Source organism: Bubalus kerabau, chromosome 8, assembly GCF_029407905.1.
Source record: "Bubalus kerabau isolate K-KA32 ecotype Philippines breed swamp buffalo chromosome 8, PCC_UOA_SB_1v2, whole genome shotgun sequence".
NCBI lineage: Eukaryota > Metazoa > Chordata > Mammalia > Artiodactyla > Bovidae > Bubalus > Bubalus kerabau.
Window position 1 is genome coordinate 71,431,779 of NC_073631.1, and position 20,671 is coordinate 71,452,449.

The window sequence follows — 20,671 nt, forward strand, 5'->3', positions numbered from 1 at the left end:
AGGCAGGCAGTGAATCTGGTGAGGCAAACAGGATCATTAGAACATAAGGTATGGAGTGTGAACGAGGTGTGTGCAGAGGACAAGATGAAGCTAGGAGCTCTATGAAGAGAACTTGGGAAGATGAGTTTGGAGCCAAATTGGGAAGGATCTTCTATAGTTACCTAAGTCTTTTGTCTTATAAACAATAGTCGAGTGTGGGGTGGGCTTAATGCATGCTATTATTGACTTGTAATTTAGCAAGAGTTACATTTTTTAAAATACCACTATTTGGGACTTATGAATGGTTCATAAAATCAATTTAGTGAGTTGTCCCAACATTTTAAAAAATGAAATAATATCTTGGTTGCATACAGTGAAGTTGAGTAATGTTTTGTGAGCCTTCTGTATATTTCTGTGGGGGAGATGTCCTGGTTACAATTTAAAATATGTATAGCACTGTTGAAATATTGAGAACACCCTCAGCTAGATCCTTGGGTAGAGTGAATTGAAGGGGGAAGAGAATGACAGGCAGCATGGCTGTAGACAGTCAGCAAAGAACATATCTATTTTAAAAGTGTATGTTATCTGTGCATTCCTTTTTTAATATCTTTATGATATTGAATCCATGTCTAGAGTATTAAACCTCATCTCCAGTAAGCTGAGAAAATCCATCAGCCTCCCTGTGTTCCATTTTCTGGAACTCAGCTGATAGTAATGTTTACCAAATCCCTGAAGTCTCCTGAACCTCTCTGAGGAATCCGATGTCTTGCGATTACTTTGATAATGCTTGTTTTACTTAAGCATTATGGGGAGTTTTGCATTTGGTTTGCATGTGTGATAAAATCATTTCAGTGTGTTTTGGTTTATAAATTGAAAGGCTTTCCTTTTATCTCTAAAGCACGTTAATTGATCACACTGTTTCTAGTTAGAGTAGCTTAATGAACACAGCTGAAAACTAGCCAAAAAGTTTTCTGTCTCCACTGAAAAGACCTGTGACTCGGGAAGCGCAGTTGGAGAGCTTTCTGATGAAGGTCCGTACTCTTGTAGGAGAAAAGCGCATAAGCACATGCTTGCTAAGCTTCAGGAATGAAGGCAGATGAAATCTAAGTCCTTTATAAAAAAGAACTCAGGTCACTATTTCAGTGTATAATTGAAGTCTTCTCCTCCCCACATAGTATTTGTTTAAGATACTAACAAGTAAATAATGTTGCATACGGTTATTCTTACTGGGGAGATGATACCTGCAAGGCCACCCTAGGTTGGCAGCCGGACATGGGGCCTTAACGTTTGTACTGGAATCGCTCAATTCACAGGTGATTCTTTTTTTTTTTTTTTAATTTTATTTTATTTTTAAATTTTACATAATTGTATTAGTTTTGCCAAAAATCAAAATGAATCCGCCACAGGTATACATGTGTTCCCCATCCTGAACCCTCCTCCCTCCTCCCTCCCCACACCATCCCCCTGGGTCGTCCCAGTGCACCAGCCCCAAGCATCCAGTATCGTGCATCGATCCTGGACCGGCAGCTCGTTTCATACATGATATTTTACATGTTTCACAGTTGATTCTTATCCCAAGCTTGTGACGGCGGTGTGCACCATCATTTCACAGGAATCAAAACTAATTTGCTTAAAGCCGTAAGTTAGAACTAGCTGGTTTCCCAGGTGGCTCAGAGGTAAAGAATCCGCCTGCAAATATAGAAGATGCAGATTTGACCCCTGAGTCAGGGAAGATTCCCCTGGAGAAGGAAGTGGCTTATTCTCCATTTTTCTTTTCAAAACACTCCATTATTCTTACCTGGGAAATCCCCATGGACAGAAGAGCCTGGTGGACTATAGTCCATGTGGTCGCAAAAGAGCTGGACATGATTTAGTAGCTAAACAACAAGAACTGGTTAGAAGGAAGACTAGAATCCAGGTCTTCTGGATCCAGATCTTATGTTCTTTAAGATCAGTCATCCAGAGGAGAAACCGAATAGGAGGTGAAGGTGAGTTACTGTTCAAGCCTGCGTTGCAGATTCTGGCTTTCATCACAGTTTGTCTGTGTTTTTCATTCCAGTGCTTCCATAGAATTCCAGTATTTTAATGAGAAGAAAAAAAAAAAAATCAAGAAAAGCCCAGTTGGCAATTTGAGAACATTGCTATTGAATATTGTGATAGAACTAGGTGGTGCGTGCGTGCTAAGTCGCTTTAGACGTGTCCGACTCTTTGCGACCCCATGAACTCTAGCCTGCCAGGCTCCTCTGTCCATGGAGTTCTTCAGGCAAGAATACTGGAGTGGGTTGCCAGTTCCTTTCTCCAGAACTAGGTGGTGGTCAGGGTCAAGTAGCTGCAGTTGGAAGTCACACCTGGATCTAAAGTCCTATTTCCGAGCTGTGTGATCTGGATCTTTTCTGAGTCTTATATTTTCCTTTGGGAAAGGGGTAGGAGGTGTACCTCCCCTGGGTTTTCATGAGGATTGCACAGAGAAAGGAGCTCATTCTTCATGGACTCATAGTAGGTGCTCAGCAATGATAATCCTCTTAACTATCAGTTATCATTGCTGTACATGCATGCTAGGTTGCTTCAGTTGTGTTTCATTCTTTGCAACCTTGTGGACTATGGCCTGCCAGGCTCCTCGGCCCTTGGGGATTCTCCAGGCAAGAATACTGGAGTGGGTGGGCCTTGCCCCTCTCCAGGGGATCTTTCTAACCCAGGAATCAAACTCGCGGCTCTTACGTCTCCTACATTGGCAGGTGGGCTCTTTGACCACTAGTGGCGCCAGGTAAGTTCTCACTGCTACTTAAGAACAATTGATCATTCACAAATGTAGTCCAATAGTGTAAACACTAAATGCTTTCAGACCTGACTACCTGCAATAATAGCAGGTATAGTTTGTTAAGTATTTACCATGTAGCAGCCACTACAAGCTCTGTGCCGCTTGTCTCTTTAATCCTCATAATAATCTCATAACGTGTAGGAGCTATGAATCACTACCTTTCATGTCAGAAAACTGAAACTTAGGCTGAGAAACTTGCTCAGGTCACAGAGTTAAGTAGCCAACTGTGCCCATGATTATTATATTGCCTGGCTACAGAAATGAAAGCCCTGGAGACAGGAAAAAAAAAAGAGCAACAGAAAGTCTGGAGTTGCTTCCCAGACGTTCTTCCACAGAAGCCAAGAATTCCAGGGGCCATCTGCCATGTGCCAGGGCCTTCCAGGCCCAGATTGACACCATCAGCGAGACTGATCTGTGGACAGCCCAGCATGTGCCCCTCCTCATTAGCAAGTAGAAGGAGTGCACAACCCATGCAGATCGGGGAGGAATGAATCCCTGACATCTGTACGACCTTTGTGGCCCTGGAGCCTGCACACCCTGTTCCTGGCTGCTATCTGGGCACAGAGACGCCGTGAGGGATCCTGGAGCCTGCCAGGCAGAGCTTTGCAGATCAGCCATCCACCCCAGTGAACTGTAACTGATGTGGGCCCTTATGTTTGATGGCTTTCAGGCAGAACAGCCAGGTCACTCCAAGTCCAGATGTTCAGTTGTTTCTCTCCTGCCTCTGCCTCCCTGGGAGATGAGAAGTAATGAGGGCGATTCCTTTTGCCAAATCCTTAACTGGCTTCCAAAATGCACAACGATTATGCTTGGTTATGACCTGTTTTCTAAGTGAGGTGAATAATAACAGCAAGGAAAACTGCACTGGTTGGGGCCAATGTGAATGACAGAAAATTCTGAGCCATAGAATACTTCAAGGAATGCAGTCTTACTATTTTAGGAACATACTGTGAAGAAAATCAGTGACCAAAAATAAAAGGTTGTGGAGGAGGGGATGTGGGAGTTCCCAGTAAGAGGGCTTGCCAGAATGCTCTTATTGAGTAGATAAAAATCGCTCACAATTCAAGGATTGTTGGTGTTTGGTTGGTTGTGATTTGCTTTTAAAGATATGTGATACTAATAGTCAACATAATCATTAAGCTTAGCACTTTCTTTATAAAATTTAAAGATTGGGGTGGGGGTGGTGAAGACCTGAGTCTTAAGTCTGAATTCACACTTGGATTTATTTATAAAACTTTTTAATTATTTTCAGTAAATCATTTACAGTTTGTCTTTTTAGTTTGGGGGGGAAATGCAAACTGATTTAATGACTTTCTAAACCAGATCTTCATCCCTTTTCTGATTGCATGTTAGAATTTTTGGAGATTGGTTTTAGGCATCAGAATTTTTGAAAGCTACCCAGGTGATACTAGTGAGCAGTTCTAGTTGACAAAGAATCACTGGTCTCTAGGTACTTGGTGGCATAGAAATGACTGAAACCATAAGAGACAAACTTGCTTATAGGACCCATAAGCCTCACATCTTCAGACTCAGCACAAGGCTTTCTTCTCTGCTTGGAAAAACCTATTCCAAGTGGCTCACCTCTGTTTATTCCTGCCTTTTCTCGAAGACCTTCCAAGTATTTAAATCATAAAACATATGTAAGCAAGGAGTGATTTCTACACTTCAGAAGAAAGTCAGTTTTGTTTTTTTGTTTTTTTTTTTAACATCAGCCCATTTTTATTATAGATCACTGTAAGTCATCCTCTAGAGTCTGGTCTACTTGAGAACTGGGAGTTTGATGGGTGACTGAAGGGCCTTCAGTGCCTAGCATGCAATGCTTGACAGATATTTGGGCTCATGTAAATATCAGTTGTTAACGTTAATTATTATAATCTTGATTTTGTGTTTTCCTAATCGGAGCTTACTTCCTTATCCACTTTTTCGTCTCCAGAATCCACGCTTGCCCTAAATTTGTATTTTGGTCAGGGGATTAGGAAGGAACCTTCCTGAGGTGAAGATGAGAGGGATGTCATAGTGCATGTAGGTTTCAGGTAAATGTAATTCATGATGTCAGAGCTGCCCTTTAAAGAAGTGGAAAAAAAAAAAAAATTGGCAGGTGGAGATGGAATGGGTTACAGGGAAAAAAAGGAACAAATGGGAACAGATCTGCATTAATAAATATTCAGACCAAGTCACACTCTTATGTCAGTGTTCGTAGGTGATGTTATTACATGTAGTATTGGGTGATGGAAGTTGTGCACACTCTCATTTTTCACTTTAATTGCTTGCCTGAAAAGATCCTGACAGCTTCAAAGGTTACTGCTGGTTGCATTGTTCATAACTCAGAAGTAATATGCATGTGCAATTTGCTTCATTATTGCCCACTAATAACCAATTCTAGAGAAAGTCCTAAAGCCACCAGAGGAGCCATAATTTGACATAATGGTTTTCCCTTCTTCTTTTTCTCATTCTTTTTAATTATCCCAGGCTAAGAGTGAGCCACAGATGGTGTGATGATGCGAGTGTGATTTTACTCTGATTTTGTTTTCATCAACTGGTATATTAATTTTTAAAGAGAACTTTTAAAGACTCTTAAAAAAGCAAGACATAAAATATTACATAGTTCAGATCAGAACTTTGAGTCCAGCAAAATAAACCAGCATTCCAGCTATTTTGTTCAGATTTGGTTTGGCTTCATGTAACTGGAAAACCCTACATAGCAGTGCCCTAAGTGGAAGAGTTTATTTCTTTGACTTTCAGGAAGTCTGGAGGGGGTCAGAGTGGTGGTGGGCCTCATGGGATTAGGAATCCAGGCTCCTATTGTGTTGCTTAGCCATGTATGAATTCTATTCCCCAAATTATTTCATATCCAGATTAGATGCAGGAGGGGAAAATACCACAAAGAAAGGCTCATGACTTTAAAGGGGCTTCCCAGAAGTCTTAAATCCTATTGACAAGGCCTTAGTCAGAGGGCTGCACCTGGCTCAAGGAATGCTGGGAAATGTAGTCTTTATACCAGTCAGCCATGTTCCTAAGCATTATGAAGGAAGAAGGGACTTCCCTGGTGGGCTCAGATGATGAAGAATCTGCCTGCAATACAGGAAACCTGGGGAAGATCCCTGGGTGGGGAAGATACTCTGGAGAAGGGAATAACTACCCACTTCAGTATTCTTGCCTGGTGAATTCCATGGACAGAGGAGCCTAGTAGGCTACAGTCCATGGGGTCACAGAGAGTCAGACACGACTGAGTAACTAACACTTTCACTTTTTTCATGAAGGAAAAAGGGGGAAATGACTACTTGATGAAAAAGAAAGTAAAAGTGAAGTTGCTCAGTCGTATCCGACTCTTTGCGACTCCATGGACTGTAGCCCACCAGGCTCCTCCGTCCATGGGATTCTCCAGGCAAGAATACTGGAGTGGGTTGCCATTTCCTTCTCCAGGGAATCTTCCCGACCCAGAGATTGGATCCAGGTTTCCCGCATTGCAGGCAGATGCTTTAACCTCTGAGCCACCAGGGAAGCCCACTACATTGTATGAATGATGAGTTCTCAGATTTTCTGTGTATCATAATACCGCTGACTATAAAATGAAGATAATCCACAACACTGCAGAGTTTGATTTCAAAATATTCTATGGGCTAAAGAACCAACTAGTACCTACACCTAACACATTGCTTATTTAATCCTCATTTCAACCCTAATGCAAAAGTACTATCCTTATCAAAATTGTAGATGAAAAAAACTAAGACTTAAAGAGGCTATACAGCTAATATTGAAAGGCGGCATTTTGACTTGTGTGGGGGAGTTGCATTATAATTCTTGGCAACACCAAGAAGTGGGAGCAGGGATTCCCATGGGAGGATAATTACAATAGTGAGCCTCAGAGACTTGGGCAGCAAATCATTTAAAACACTAAACTCGGGGACTATTTGGACTCAGGTTTCTTTTCGTCCCCATCTTTCATATTCACTCCCTTGTGAAGTTTACCAATTACTTGGTTTCAGATGCAGTGCAGCCTCTGGCTTTTCTTTATCCCTGGCAGAATTCTACTAGGTGTACTAGGTCCTCAATCAGTACTGTTTTTTTCTTTTTTTTCCTCCTCGGTTAGTACTTTCTGATGAATTGGCTGAGTTAATGTGATAACCGAGTTTTGACTCAGGATGGCCAGGTTTTTGCTGTATATCGTTGTTCGGTTTGTGGTACATGGTCTGCTTCCAGTGCCTGCTGGAATGTGGCATTTTGGTGGGAATCTCCAGTGCTGCAGTCCCTATCTGTGTCCTGAGCCCTTTATCTCTTCTTCCTTTGAGTCGTCTTGCTTCTGCAAAATGTCTGCCCACACATCAGAAGCAGACCTCCTTTTCTTGCCTGTCAAACCCTTTTCATTTTCTAGTTACTTCCTTTTGGTAATGAGGCCGTCAGCTCTGTACACAAGAAAAAAAATTGTGTATTTCCATTTCTGCTTTCACCAAATTTTATACTTCTTTCTCCCAGTTTTTTCCCCATTTTCCACACCACCCCCCAGTTATTTTTCTAAAACATGGAACATATCAGTTTACTCCTTCTAAGGCTCTCTATTGGAGAACATTTGGAGGACATTTTAAACCTTCTAGGACGTGGGCCTGATCTGAATTGCAAGACTCTTCATGCAGAGTTCTAGCCACACCTTCTTGCCCCATCTCTGCTCGTTTCTGCTTCTGCTCAGACCATTTTCTGATTCACCATTTTCTCACCTTTTCTGACTGTATATTTAGTTTCAAGACTTGTGTAAAATTTCCTTGCAAGAAGTTTCTCTGATGCTCCCTGAGAAACCTGTTTTGTTTCTCCAGCAGTTACTATAGTCCTCTAGGTTGGCACAGAATCCAGTCTGTCTTGGATTATTGTTGATTATGAATTGTGTGGTCTTTGCTGCTCAGTTGTGAATCTACTGACTTAGAATTTTCCTTACGTAGTTAATGCATGACAAGAGGTCAGTATGTCTTTCTTGAAACGAATTCAGGTTCTTTGTGAGGAAAGTCCGAGCTCTTGTAAGTCCAAACAAGCCATATCTTTTGTAGCCTCCTAACCAGCCTTTTAATTTAGACCACAGAAAAGAGAAAGAAGTCTGGAAGCAAGAGCTCCATCATGATGATAATCATAGAGCTCTGGCCGGGGGTTTCTCAGTACCTGCACCGTTGGCATTTTAGGCCAGGTAACTCTTCATTGGGGGGAGGGGAGTGCCGTCCGTGTGCATTGTAGGGATGTTCAGCAGTGGGTCTAGTGGCCTCAATCCACTAGATACCAGTGGCACCCTCCCCCCGCCCCGTTGTCTCTAGACCTTGCCAGACATCCCGATAGGGGGTGAGGTGGGGGGAATTGCCCACAGTTCAGAACCTCTGTTTTAAAGGATCTCTATGAGTATCTTATAACTAAGGAATAGTGGCTCTTCCGCCCTACTACCTTTCCATAGTACCCACAGACTTCTCACCTATGCTTTCTGCTTCACACTTCTTGCCATTTTTGGATCCCCTAACCTCACCTATGAACCACTCCCTATGCCTAGCTCCCTTTCCTTTAAAACCCAACTCAGTTCCTATTCATCAGTGAATCCTTCCCAAATTAGCCCTTTATACCTGCCCTCCATTATTCTGAATTTTGCATTATTTTCTCTCCCTCTGTACATCTGTGTATACTGGTATGTATTTTTCATGTCAATGTCTCTCTCTGCTGGATAGTCACTTACGTTTGAGTCTGTTTTCCTTTCCTGGCCTTCTAACTCCATAGGGGAACAGACTGAGCTGGATGCTGACCTTTGTGTCTTTTGTGTTACGCATGTATGGGGCATTCATTTGTTTGCTCAGCCTATGTTCACTATTTACAGAGCACTGGGGTGCTAAGACAGATTTGCAGGTGCATGTAGCACAGTGCATGGAAGAGGTAGTATATAGGTCAACACCTTGGAGGATGAGTAGGACTTTCTTGGGCAAATGATTTTAGGCAGAAGGAGTGGAAGGTCTCTTTATGAACAGCCATTTTCCTTACACCCTTCAAGAGAGGATTTCAAGAGCATCATTTTCCCTGCCTTATCATTTGTTACTTAGCCTCAGCCACCAGCATTTCCCTTCTCTTCCACATATCTGCTTATAGGCTCTTCCTATAGGCATGAATGACACAGAAGCTCCTTTATGGTCTTTTGTATGACATGTTACTTGGATCCATCATCAGGTGCATTTCTGGGGAAAGCAGACACGTCCATTTGTGTGTAAAAGCATACAAGCATGTAAGATCAAATGAGAGTAAGTTTTGGTCTTACTCCTGTATAGAAGAATTGTATTGTTGTGTAATCCTAGGACCTGTCTTCAGGGCTGCTATATGCAGATGTACAGGTTGTGGGCTACGTAAGCATTCCTGGCAGCCATGATGGACTCTGGCAGCCTCTCTTGTCCCAGGTAACAAGGTGGAGAATTTGGTTGAAGAGTGTGGACTTGATAGTGTCATACATATAAGGCTCCACATCTTTTACTCAGGAAAAATAGCTGCCACTCTCAAGCAGTCATCAATAGGAGTTTGATGGGTTGGTGAAGAGTTAGAAAGCACTCGGGTCCAAACGGTCTATTTCTAATAACTTTAGCCCTCTGGCCATGTCGGAAACTGGAAAGTCTGCAGTATGCTGTGTTTGTTTATAAATCAGGCTCCTGTAGCATTGTCCAAACGGTTCTTGATTGAATAATGTTTATTCATTCACTTGTGGAGGAAAACTCAGGCTACAAATGGGAACATGGATGCTTTTTTAATAGATGGTGTTATTATACTGCACAATGTCCCTGACTTTGAGATATTTAACTCATAAAGTTTACAGCAACACTTAACTGCATCTGGATTTCACATTGAATTTGGAAAGGCAAGAATCTCACTGTAATTTGCACTGACTGCCCTGTAATGGAAATTATGGCTTGGGAAAAGTTTCAAATGACGTGTCTATAAATGAAAGAAAAGTTGATCCATTCAAAAGCTGGTTATGGGCAATTGTAGGATTATTTTATTTTTATTTTTGGAAGGACTATTGCCAGCAAGAAATATTTATTTCAGCAGCTGAAATAAACTAGCTGTGAATTAAACGTTGGTCTTTGTAAATTGTTGATTCATCAAAATTCAGTCCTAAAAGTGGATCGAAAAGTTGCAACAGAACTTTGCCGGGCTTTTAAGAAAGCTATAAAGATTGTATGGAGGCCAGTGTTAACTGGATGGTAGCAACGAGTTGACTTCAGAGGATGAGCAGCCTTTTAAATGGTCAGAATACTGGCCTAATGGTTCTGAGGATGCAGGGCTTCTGGTCCTAGCCATACTGTTAACTGAGTTTGTGTAAATAGGCATGTCACTTAACTTTCCAAGTCTCAATTTGTCTGCTCCTTTGCTCCTGTTTCCCACCGTTTATTTATTTTGGTATCTCCCATTCATGTTCAAGACTTACCCTCCGATGTCTAATGACCCTTCCTTGACTGCTCTTGGCTCCTATTTAAGACACTGAGGCAATAAAAAGCTGATGGGAGGCTCTGGATAGAGGCGTGGATGAAACTTGTTGACTTGTCTGCAGGGAAATCACTTAATCAGGGAGTCGCCAGATGTCAGCATCTGGCCATCTCATCTCTGCACCTACTTAGCTTAATCAAGAGTGGAACCCTCCCGCCTGGCTGCCAGTGTTCTGAAGACCAGTGAAGTAGGTATATTTCTACTTTAATCTCCTTATTTTCACCCCTGTGTTCTCCCCACTCTTCCTTGGTCTCCGCTGTGCTTGGTTCTGTGGTTCAGTGTCTGTGGATAATCAGCCTTTTAAACAGTTCTCCTGTTTTCAGCCCTGAACTTCCCCTTCCTTGCCTTTGGCAGCACCTGGCACCTCCCAAGTCCAGGGCCTCTCGGGCTTCTACAGGGGGCTCCCCTCCTGGCTCCTGTGTCTCCCCTGCTGCGGGCACTTGAGACTGTGGCTTCCTCTGTACTCCCTAGGTCACTTGCACTCTTGTATGAGCTTTCCATCTTTCAAAACACTGGTTGAAATCACTTGTCTGCTGACATTGCCTCATTTTTTTTCTATCCCTGGAGAATTTGTAATTCTTTTATTTCTTTCTTAGTGGGGCTTTGGATATGGGCTTCCTAGGTGGTGCCAGTAGTAAAGAGTCTGCCTGTCAATGCAGAACATGTAGGTTCAATCCCTGGGTCAGGAAGATCCCCTAGACTAGGAAATGGTAACCCACTCCAGTGTTCTTTCCTGGAAAATGACAGAGGAGCTTGGAGGGCTATAGTCCATGGGGTCACAAAGAGCTGAACATGGCTGAACACGCATGCACGAGACCTTGGTGGTGAGGGAAACAGATGCCTTTGATCCACCTGCCATGTTTGACCAAAAGTCTTCAATTTTTCACATCATAAAATTAGTATGTCCATTTAATAATGATTATGCATCATCTCCTATATGCCTGGTGCTGAGCTGAGTGTTGGAGAGAGCAGAGAAGTTGAGGTGGCTCACCTCTGAGAAGCATGGCAAGCGGGAAGGATAGGCCCAGAGTCTGTGGCATGGTCACACAGAACCAGGACAGTGCTGCGGATGAGGTGGTGCAGAGAAGGGCGGAGGGGTGCAGCGCTCAGCCAGGGATGTCGTGCAAGGCTCTGCAGCTTTGTGAGTTCAGCTGTTAAGGGGAAGACTGAGAACAGACTATGCCCATTAATTGTTACCAAGTGAGTCCACAGAACAGTGGTGTTTTCATCCCAGACCTTCAGTATCCCTCATCTGGCTGGGTGGGCCTTGGCCTCTCCAGGGTCTTATCTTCGGGGGTTGCCTTCCCACCCACATCGTCTCAGGCCTCCCACTGTTGCCCTCCACACTGAGCACAGAGCCCAGTGTTTCGAGGATATAGAATTTGAGGAAGGTCTTCTTGGGGGTGTGACATCCTGTCTCCTCCTCACTCCTGCCTCCCAGCTTACAAGTAGCTCATTGCTGGGAGAGGCTTCGTTAGTCTTGCTGAGAGACTGTATAGCTGGGTTTTTACTTTCTTTCTTTGGAAATAATTCCAGAGGCATATAAAATCCCAACAATGCAGACTAGCTGAAGCACAGCCAAAGCCCTTGAGCTCATCAGGTAGTCTCCGCTAACTCACGAGACAACCTTGAGTTTTCCGGGAAGTTTGAAGGTAATGCTACCAAAGACTCGACACGGGCCCCAGATCCAGGCAGTTGGTCACCATGGTTCCCAACACCAGGGACAGCCGTGATGAACACATGCCTCCATCATTGAACAGGGGGTGCTCTTGGCCTTTCTTTCATCATGTGGGACTCTAGGTCTATCCAGAAGGGTCTGAAGGTTGTCCTTTCCTTATTCCTGCCATCTGCCTGGTTTTTCTCTCCACCGCTTGAGAAGTCATGGGAGTTGGTGCTGTGACATCCAGCCTTTGGGCATTTAATTGAATCTGTAAAGCCACAGGACAGCAGGTCACGTGAGCTACAGCAAGCTCCACTTTGTGTCTCGTCCTTAACTGTAGACCAGTATGTTCGCGCTGTTACCCCGAAAGAGGAATGGTGCAAGAGGCACATTGCTGTCCACTCTAGAGGATACGGTGTGCTAGAGGCTTTGAAGTAAGTCACTAGGTTTTTATCGCTTGGGTATTTCAAAGTACATTTTCATATTTGAATTCTCTTAGCCTTCAGTCTAAATCTGTGACTGTGCTGGGATGATATGAGACAGAAAAGTCATCTCTTAGTGGTTTATTGTGTAGCCATGAAAAGTTCAAGTATTCCTATCCCACAGGCCATTTACTGAGGTGGACTTTACCTCTGGGCAGTGACAGCCAGTGTTCAAGGTTCACATTTTTATCGGTACCATAAGCAAGCCAGAGAGAGATCTGGGAGAACTGTGTACTGTAGCCCCTGCGGTTCGTATCACATTTCTTGTTGTAGCAAATTACGCAAAAAAAAAAAAAAAAGAAAAATCTCATCAGTGTGGCACATGGTTTAAGGATGTTCTTGGTAGAGTCAGTCGTCATCTCCAGTAGCTCGAGTTATACTCTTCTCCAGGTCATTCTGCCAAATGACGTCCTGTCTTCACGAAAAGGACATCGTCATCCTGCTGTGAACACCCTATGCCCTTGTGACTCTAAGCCTCCTGTGGAGAGTTTTCAGCATTAGACAGTTCCTTTTCTGTCAGGGAGGGAGAAATAATGAAGGCAGTTATTATACTTTTACTGAATGTGGAAGGCTCCCTGGTGTAATTAAATCCATAAAATGGTGAGTCATGATCACCACACACCAGTCAGCCAGGAAGCGGGTGAAGGAGCTGATGTTTATTCTCGACTGGCCCCTGATGCTTTTCCTTCAGAGGCATGCATGCAGACTTCTACTGACTGTGGGCACCAAGTACCTAATTTCGTTTTAAGAACGTGAAGATTTCATGGATGTCCTGCAGGTTTCTAGGGAGACATTAATCTGAGAAAGATGTCCAGAAAGATGTCTGGAGGTTCTACTTCCTTGCTGGTTACAGAGTCTGCATTCCAGAAAAACAGGAGAATCCTGCCTGAGGTGCTTGCAGTATTGTTGTTGTTGTTATGGAGAGGTATTTGGAAGCTTTTCTGGATGTCCTTTTTTTTTTTCACCACTCATAATTTGAGGCTATGTGAGCATACATCTAGCCTAGGGTTTTGGAAGATAGTGGAATAAGCTCAGAAGACAGTATTTCTGTAGGTCCAGTGATCTACGGACAGCCTCAGTTGCATATGTAATCATCATAGGCAGAGGAAATGCTGAATTACTGATCTGTTCTCACTTGGCTGCCAAAAACCTCAAGACCCGACTTGATGGAGCCATTCAGAGAACCTTTGTCTCTTGTTTCAGAATTTGGCTTTCATGGACTTGCCATGGCAGAGACCCAGGAAGCAGGATTTCTGAATAGTATGTCTCTGAAATTTCTTGGCATAGGAAAAACAATAAACTGAACATGAGATTCTTAACTTTAACACCAAGAATAAAATTGCCACTACTGTCTGGTTTTAGTTTGGAGTGGAAAGCATTTGTAAATTGATTTTTATGCTGTCATTTTGCTACCCTTGCTCTATGCCAGTGTGTCTGCATCCTCTACCCCCATCACCTGTTACCACACTTGGAAGTTAGCATGTGTATCTTACAGCCACCACGTGCAGTAAACACTGTCTGTACAAAGGTGCTGGAAACAGCATCTGTCATTACATCAAAGAAGGTGTTATTGCTGAATGCAGCTGGAAGAGTTCTAATAATGAGATGGTTTTAAGCGAGGTTGTAATGAAAAGAAATCTGTGTGAAATGTCTGAACGTTTTTCTAAGAAAACAAAAATGTGTTCAGTTTTTTTATAGTTTTACTGTAGAAACATTGTTTTTGTGTATATTTAGCTCAATCAGTTCTTTACATGAGAAACTTGAGAATATATGTATAGTTGTAAAAGTGCATTTTTATGTTGTGTTGGAGAAACACTGCTGGAGAAGGTTGCTATGGTTTTGAATTCTGTCTCTTCAAGGAGGAAAAAAATCCTCTGATGAATGTGATGTTTGTGGATTCTGAACCAGTATGAGAATTTCTGATCAAGAGACTAGAAAAGTTATAATAAACTCATTATACAATTAAGAAGGAGAAGCGTTGTCCTCTAGAATGTGAGCCCAAACCTAGAGAAGTGTTCCGGGAATATGAACAATACTCAGTAGATTTTCAAATTGATGGAGCTCTCCAACGGCAACTAATTTGTTCCAGCATTGAAGTGAGCATAATTAACAGAGACTTTCTTTCTTAGGCCGATTAACCGCCAAAAACCATGCCAACATTGTAACTGTAAGCAGTGAAAACCAATATTTATGAGGGGGATTGTGCAGGAGTTTGTGTGACAGATGAACATTTTATCACTGTTGATGTTTGGAATTCTCCTGAAAAGTAATGCAATATCTTGTTATTTATGAATGAAGGAACAAATGATTATGTTTTGCTGACTGAGGTTTCTTTAAAAAGTAGTCTACTAAATTAATCTTTTTCTCCATTTAGCCTCTGTTACGTTAGGTTAGGTAGCCTCATATATTCTGATGCGAAAGCTGAAAAATCATAATTGTGTTTTTATTTCAGATACAGATCCACGTGTTTTAGAAAAACAAGAATTACAGCAGCCAACCTATGTTGCCCTCAGTTACATTAATAGGTAAGCCATTTTCAGAATTTATAGCAACCTCGTATCTGTCACGTTTATTTTTCAAAGGTATCTTTTTAACAGGGTAGGAAAAATGTTTTCAGTCTTTAAATATTTACAGGAGATTATTTAAAATCAACCTCTATATGGAATTTTCTTATTTCTCTGTTGGGGAGAGGCAGGTTGTAGTTCTCTGTTTATGTGGCGGAAAACATGACTGATTTATAAGCTCATTCTGGAAGTATTTTGTATGCAGAGTTAGAGTACGCTCTTTTGACTTCATAGGGCAGTTTGGGAGTTTAATGGATTTATGTGAGTGAAACTTTAAAACCTGGGGTAAAGAGTTGCTGTATGAATTCAGAACATTGTTGGAGTATCAGAATATATGGGGACATAACTAATAGAAATAACTTAAGATCAAAGTTACATAGTAGCAACTCCTTTTAGGAAAAACATTTTCAACTGACTCCTCTGTGTCTAGTCGCATGAGTTTTTACTGAAACTGAATATTGAGCATGACCTCAGAAAACTATTAGAACTTACATATCAGGTCTAAAAGAGGACTTGGTGTTTCAGCCAACTAATAATGAAGGAGACAGGGATTTTTGAAGAGAACCTGAAATCAACTTATGTTAAGACAACGACCTCCACACAACCTCCCAAGAGAAAAAGGCAAAGTAAACCTAGCATTGAAGTGAATTTTTAAGGAGAATGAAAAAATCTCTGCCCGTAATTCAGTGCTTGAATATCTATTGACTGCCCCTTTTTTATATAAGGCAAAGAGTGTTTCTGGTTTCTTGGTGCCAGATCCTTGGTTCAGGATTTGAGGTAGAAAGCTGGAAATGAATTATCTGTACTGCTTCATGTTAATGCTTTTTTAGTAAATTAATTACTTAAACGTTGTCTGGAGAGGGCTTTGATTTGGAGTCGCCATACTCACTTTAAAGTTCTTTTATGAAGCATGCTTTCTAAAGAATTCATTAATGTAAACATCTATTTGCATGTCCTCTTGGGGTTTCCTACTTATCAGTCTGTTCTGAAACTGAGATAAAATAGCTACAGTTTTTCAGTGCCCATAACTTTGGGGATGTTTTAAGTAGAACACCTTCAAAGTCACATTAAATACAATTATATAAAGATGTATGTGCTTTTCTGGATTTCTCACAAACCTGTGTTTCCTGAGGTTAGCGTGGGTTTTGAAAAGACTTTAGTTTCTAAATTGTAAAGTGTGCATTAGAATTATGTGACTGGAATGTATGTAAAATAGCCTAGTAATATTGAGGAACAAGATAGTCTTATAAGTTAATTATGGTATTGAATAGCATTCTTTAATAGCGTGGCTATTGTGTTTTGGGTAAAATATGTTATCTATGTATGTACAAAGGTGTGTGCTACTAAGCCTTATTCTAATGAGAGTCTGTGGATTTTCACATTCATTCTTCCTGTTTGTTCCATCAGCCAGGTTGGCAGCAGGGATCTGCTGATCACACAGGTGTTATACTCACTAAAGGAATAAATACTCTGCTGGATGTGATTTCAGTGAAGGTGAAGAGCAGGAACAAGGGCCTCAGACAAAAAATCCACCAGAGAATTTGAATCGAGTATGATAGTTTAGCATTAACTGTGCAGCAGAATGTGCTTAAATCCGAGAGAGGCAGGATGTAATAAGTGGGTGTGAACTTTCTGAGATGAGTCTTCTGCGAGAAAATGAGTCATTAAAAAAAAAAAAAAACCCTTTATACATATATAGAATGGAATATTACTCAGCCATTAAATAGAATGAAATAATACCATTTGCAGCAACATGGATGGACCTAAAGAATGTCATACTGAGTGAAGTAAGTCAGGAGAAATATTGTATGACATCCCTTATATGTGGAATCTAAAAAGAAATGATACAAATGAACTTATAAGACAGAGACTCACAGACTTAGAAACTGAACTTCAGTTATGGGGGTGGGGGCATGGAGAATGATAGGTTTGGGCTGGGCATATACACATTGCTATATTTAAAATGGATAATCAGCAAGTACCTGCTATAGCACACGGAACTCTGCTCAGTGTTATGTGGCAGCCTGGATGAGGGGGGAGTTTTGGGGGAGAATGGATACATGTGAAGTATGGCTGAGTCACTTCTCTGTTCATCTGAAACTGTCATGGTGTTGTTAGTCAGCTGCACCCCAGTTTTACTGTTGTTCAGTTGCTCAGTCATGTCCACCTCTTTGCGACCCCATGGACTGCAGCACCATGGGGCTGTCCTTCACCATCTCCCAGAGCTTGCTCAAACTCGTGTCCATTGAGTCGGTGATGCCATCCAACCATCTCGTCCTCTGTTGTCCCCTTCTTCTCCTGCCTTCAATCTTTCCTAGCATCAGGGTCTTTTCTAATGAGTTGGCTCTTCACATCAGGTGGCCAAAGTATTGGAGCTTCAGCTTCATCATTAGTCCTTCCAATGAATATTCAGGGTTGATTTCCTTTAGGACTGACTAGCTGGATCTCCTTGCAGTCCAAGGGACTCTCAAGAGCCTTTCCCAACACCACAGTTCAAAAGCATCATATCCCAATACAAAATAAAAAAAAATTTTTTTAAACATCAACCATTTAAAAAAATAACCTTTTGTAATTGTAGTCATATGGAAGCATTGTAGAAAATTAGAAAATGTAAGCAAACAAAAAAATTTATTAAAATATCACATTCCCACCACTCAACTAATCACTAGTTGTTACACCTTAGAACACATTTTTCAGATCGCTTTTTAAAAATACTACATAATAGCATCTATACTTCAATAAAAATAAATGCATAAATAAACATATGATTTTTAACCAAAAGCTGTACTCACTCTTTTGCAGTCTGCTCAGTTTTGTCACTGATCTCTACTTTTTCAGTACATTTGCATCTAGTCTAATAGCCAGATCATATGCAGGTTTCCCCAGATGATCTAAACAAGTCCATTACTGTAGTTTATCTGACCCAGTGTCCAGTCCAGCACATCACATTGCACTTGGATGTTTTGTCCCCACAAGTTTCTTTTAATCTGGTACAGTGACTTTTTGAAGAGATGGGCCACCTTCAGGGTTCCTTTAGATTGTCTCCTTGAGGCCATTTGGCAGGTTCCTCTGTTTCCTTTCTTTGCTATAAGGTGAAAGTTAGATCTGAAGAGGATGTGTCGAACTGGACATATTGTTGTATTTAGAGATCTGATACAACAGAGAGTTCACTGTATCATGTCCTTGCTGGCAGAGAAGCAGACGTATGTAAGAGACTGAGACATTTAGTCGTGACCTTTAAGTCAAGAGAAGACTGTGTATGGAAGGTTGCCCAGGTTAGTAACAACCCTTCTCACTGGGGATTCCTTTGTGGACAGTGCCACGTACATAAGATAGGACTGAGTACATGGTAGACACTCTAGATACTGGTTTGTAGGTGATAAATAAAAACCTGGTAGGTGGGAAAAGAGAGCTGAGAAGGTGAGCTGCAAGAAGGAAGCCAAGTCTGACCTTGGGGGAAAAATATGCTAAAAGGACCCTTACGGGTACCGGATACTCTAAAATTCCTAGAGGAAAACATAGGCAGAACACTCCGTGACATGAGTTGCAGTAATATTTTTTTAGATCCGTCTCTTAGAGTAATGGAAATAAAAACAAAAATAAAAACTGAGACCTAATTAAACTTAAATGCTTTTGCACAGCAAAGGAGACCATAAATAAAATGAAAAGACAACGTATGGAATGGGAGAATATATTTGCCAATGATGTGACCAACAAGGGATTAATTTCCAAAATATACAAACAGCTCATACAGCTTAATATCAAAAAGCCAAACAACACAATCAAAAAATGTGCAGAAGATCTAAATAAACATCTCTCCAAAAAAGACGTACAGATGGTCTACAGGCACATGAAAAGATGCTCAGTATTGCTAATTATTAGAGAGATGCAAATCAAAACTACAGTGAGGTTTCACCTCATACCAGTCAGAATGGCCATCATCAAAAAATCTATAAATAGTAAGTGTTGGAGAGGGTGTGGAGAAATGGGAACCCTCCTACACTGTTGGTGATAATGTAAATTGGTGCACCCACTGTGGAGAACTGTATAGAGGTTCCCTAAAAACCAAAAATAGAGGTGCCACATGATTCAGCAGTCCCACTCCTGGACACACATTTGGAGAAAACTCTAATTTAAAAAGATAAATGCACCCCAGTGTTCATAGCACCACTGTTTACAATAGCCAAGACATGGAAGCAACCTAAATGTCCCTCAATTGTTACTCATAATATTAGCATAAAAAATAATGCTATTTGTAGCAATATAGGTTAACATAGAGATTATCATATTAAGTGAAGTAAGTCAAACAAGACAAATATCATATGATATTGCTTATATGTGAAAATATTTGTACAGTGAACCTTCACACAATATTGAAAAGCAATTATCCTCCAATTAAAAAATTTTTAAATGATATAAATCAACTTATTTATGAAAGAGGCCCATAGACATAGAGAACAAATTTAAGATTACCAAAGAGAAAATTGGGAGGAGGGGGACAGGGATAAATTAGGAGTTTGAGATTAACAGTATTATATATAATATATTATATATAAAATAAGGACCTACTGTATAGCACAGGAAATATATTTAATATCTTATAATCTATAGTGGAAAAGAATCTAAAAGAGTGTGTGTGTGTATATATATATATATGTATGCGTAACTGAATCACTTGCTGTACAATTGAAACTAACACAACTTTGTAAATAAAAAATCAACTATAGTCCAATTTTTTAAATTTTGAACTTGGGGAGGAGTCTTAAGGGCTTTCGATACAAAAGGGAAATGTACTGAAATTCGCATGAAGTCAGGAGAGATTCAAGAGAATAATAAGGGTTAGGTAGTGTAAAAGACAGAGAAGGCAATGGCACCCCACTCTAGTACTCTTGCCTGGAAAATCCCATGGACGGAGGAGCCTGGTAGGCTGCAGTCCATGGGGTCGCAAAGGGTCGGACACTGAGCGACTTCCTTTCACTTTTCTCTTTCAAGCATTGGAGAAGGAAATGGCAACCCACTCCAGTGTTCTTGCCTGGAGAATCCCAGGGACGGGGGAGCCTGGTGGGCTTCGGTCTGTGGGGTCGCACAGAGTCGGACACGACTGATGCGACTTAGCAGCAGCAGCAGTGTAAAAGAACATCAGCTTGATGGCAATATACTGAATAGTGCAGAATACTGAACAAGTGAGTTTTTTTTTCCCCTTTACCTCAGGGGGAAATAAAATCTTAATTTTGCTATGCAGTGAAGACAGAAAAAGAATTAACATTTTTCTGCTCATATATCTGTTTATGTACCTCTAATGTTCTTTGGGGCACATCAAAATTGAGTTGAAACTGTCTTTGGCAATAACATTGACTGAAATTGCAGAGTTAGGGTTCCTAAAATGGAGCTAGCTTTTTGGATTAAAAAAAGAACTGAGTAGAAATTGGAGAGCCTTTGTTTATACCTATTTTAAATTGTTTTACTCATTTGAACATAATGTGTTGAACAAAACTTGAATTCTTTTACAAGCTGGTCTATTATAACACCTGAGCAAATTTTAAAATAAAAATAGTTTAATGAGAAAGAGGAAAATTAAATGAATTAGGGTTGTGAGAGTAGTGCTGGCGGGGGGTGGGGGGGGGATGGATATGAGTTTTAAAGACAGGAAGTTTTAATTTTGTGGCATGAGAAACAATGA

The 20,671-nt window shown here is 41.1% G+C and overlaps 1 protein-coding gene across 1 annotated transcript in view; it reads left to right on the forward strand.

Annotated features, from left to right (window-relative positions):
- JAZF1 (JAZF zinc finger 1) overlaps positions 1-20,671 on the forward strand; it is a 334,411-nt gene that overhangs the window by 168,730 nt on the left and 145,010 nt on the right. The window contains exon 2 of the mRNA XM_055590525.1: positions 14,880-14,952. Coding sequence (XP_055446500.1) covers positions 14,880-14,952 — 73 coding nt within the window. The remainder of the gene's footprint in view (positions 1-14,879; positions 14,953-20,671) is intronic.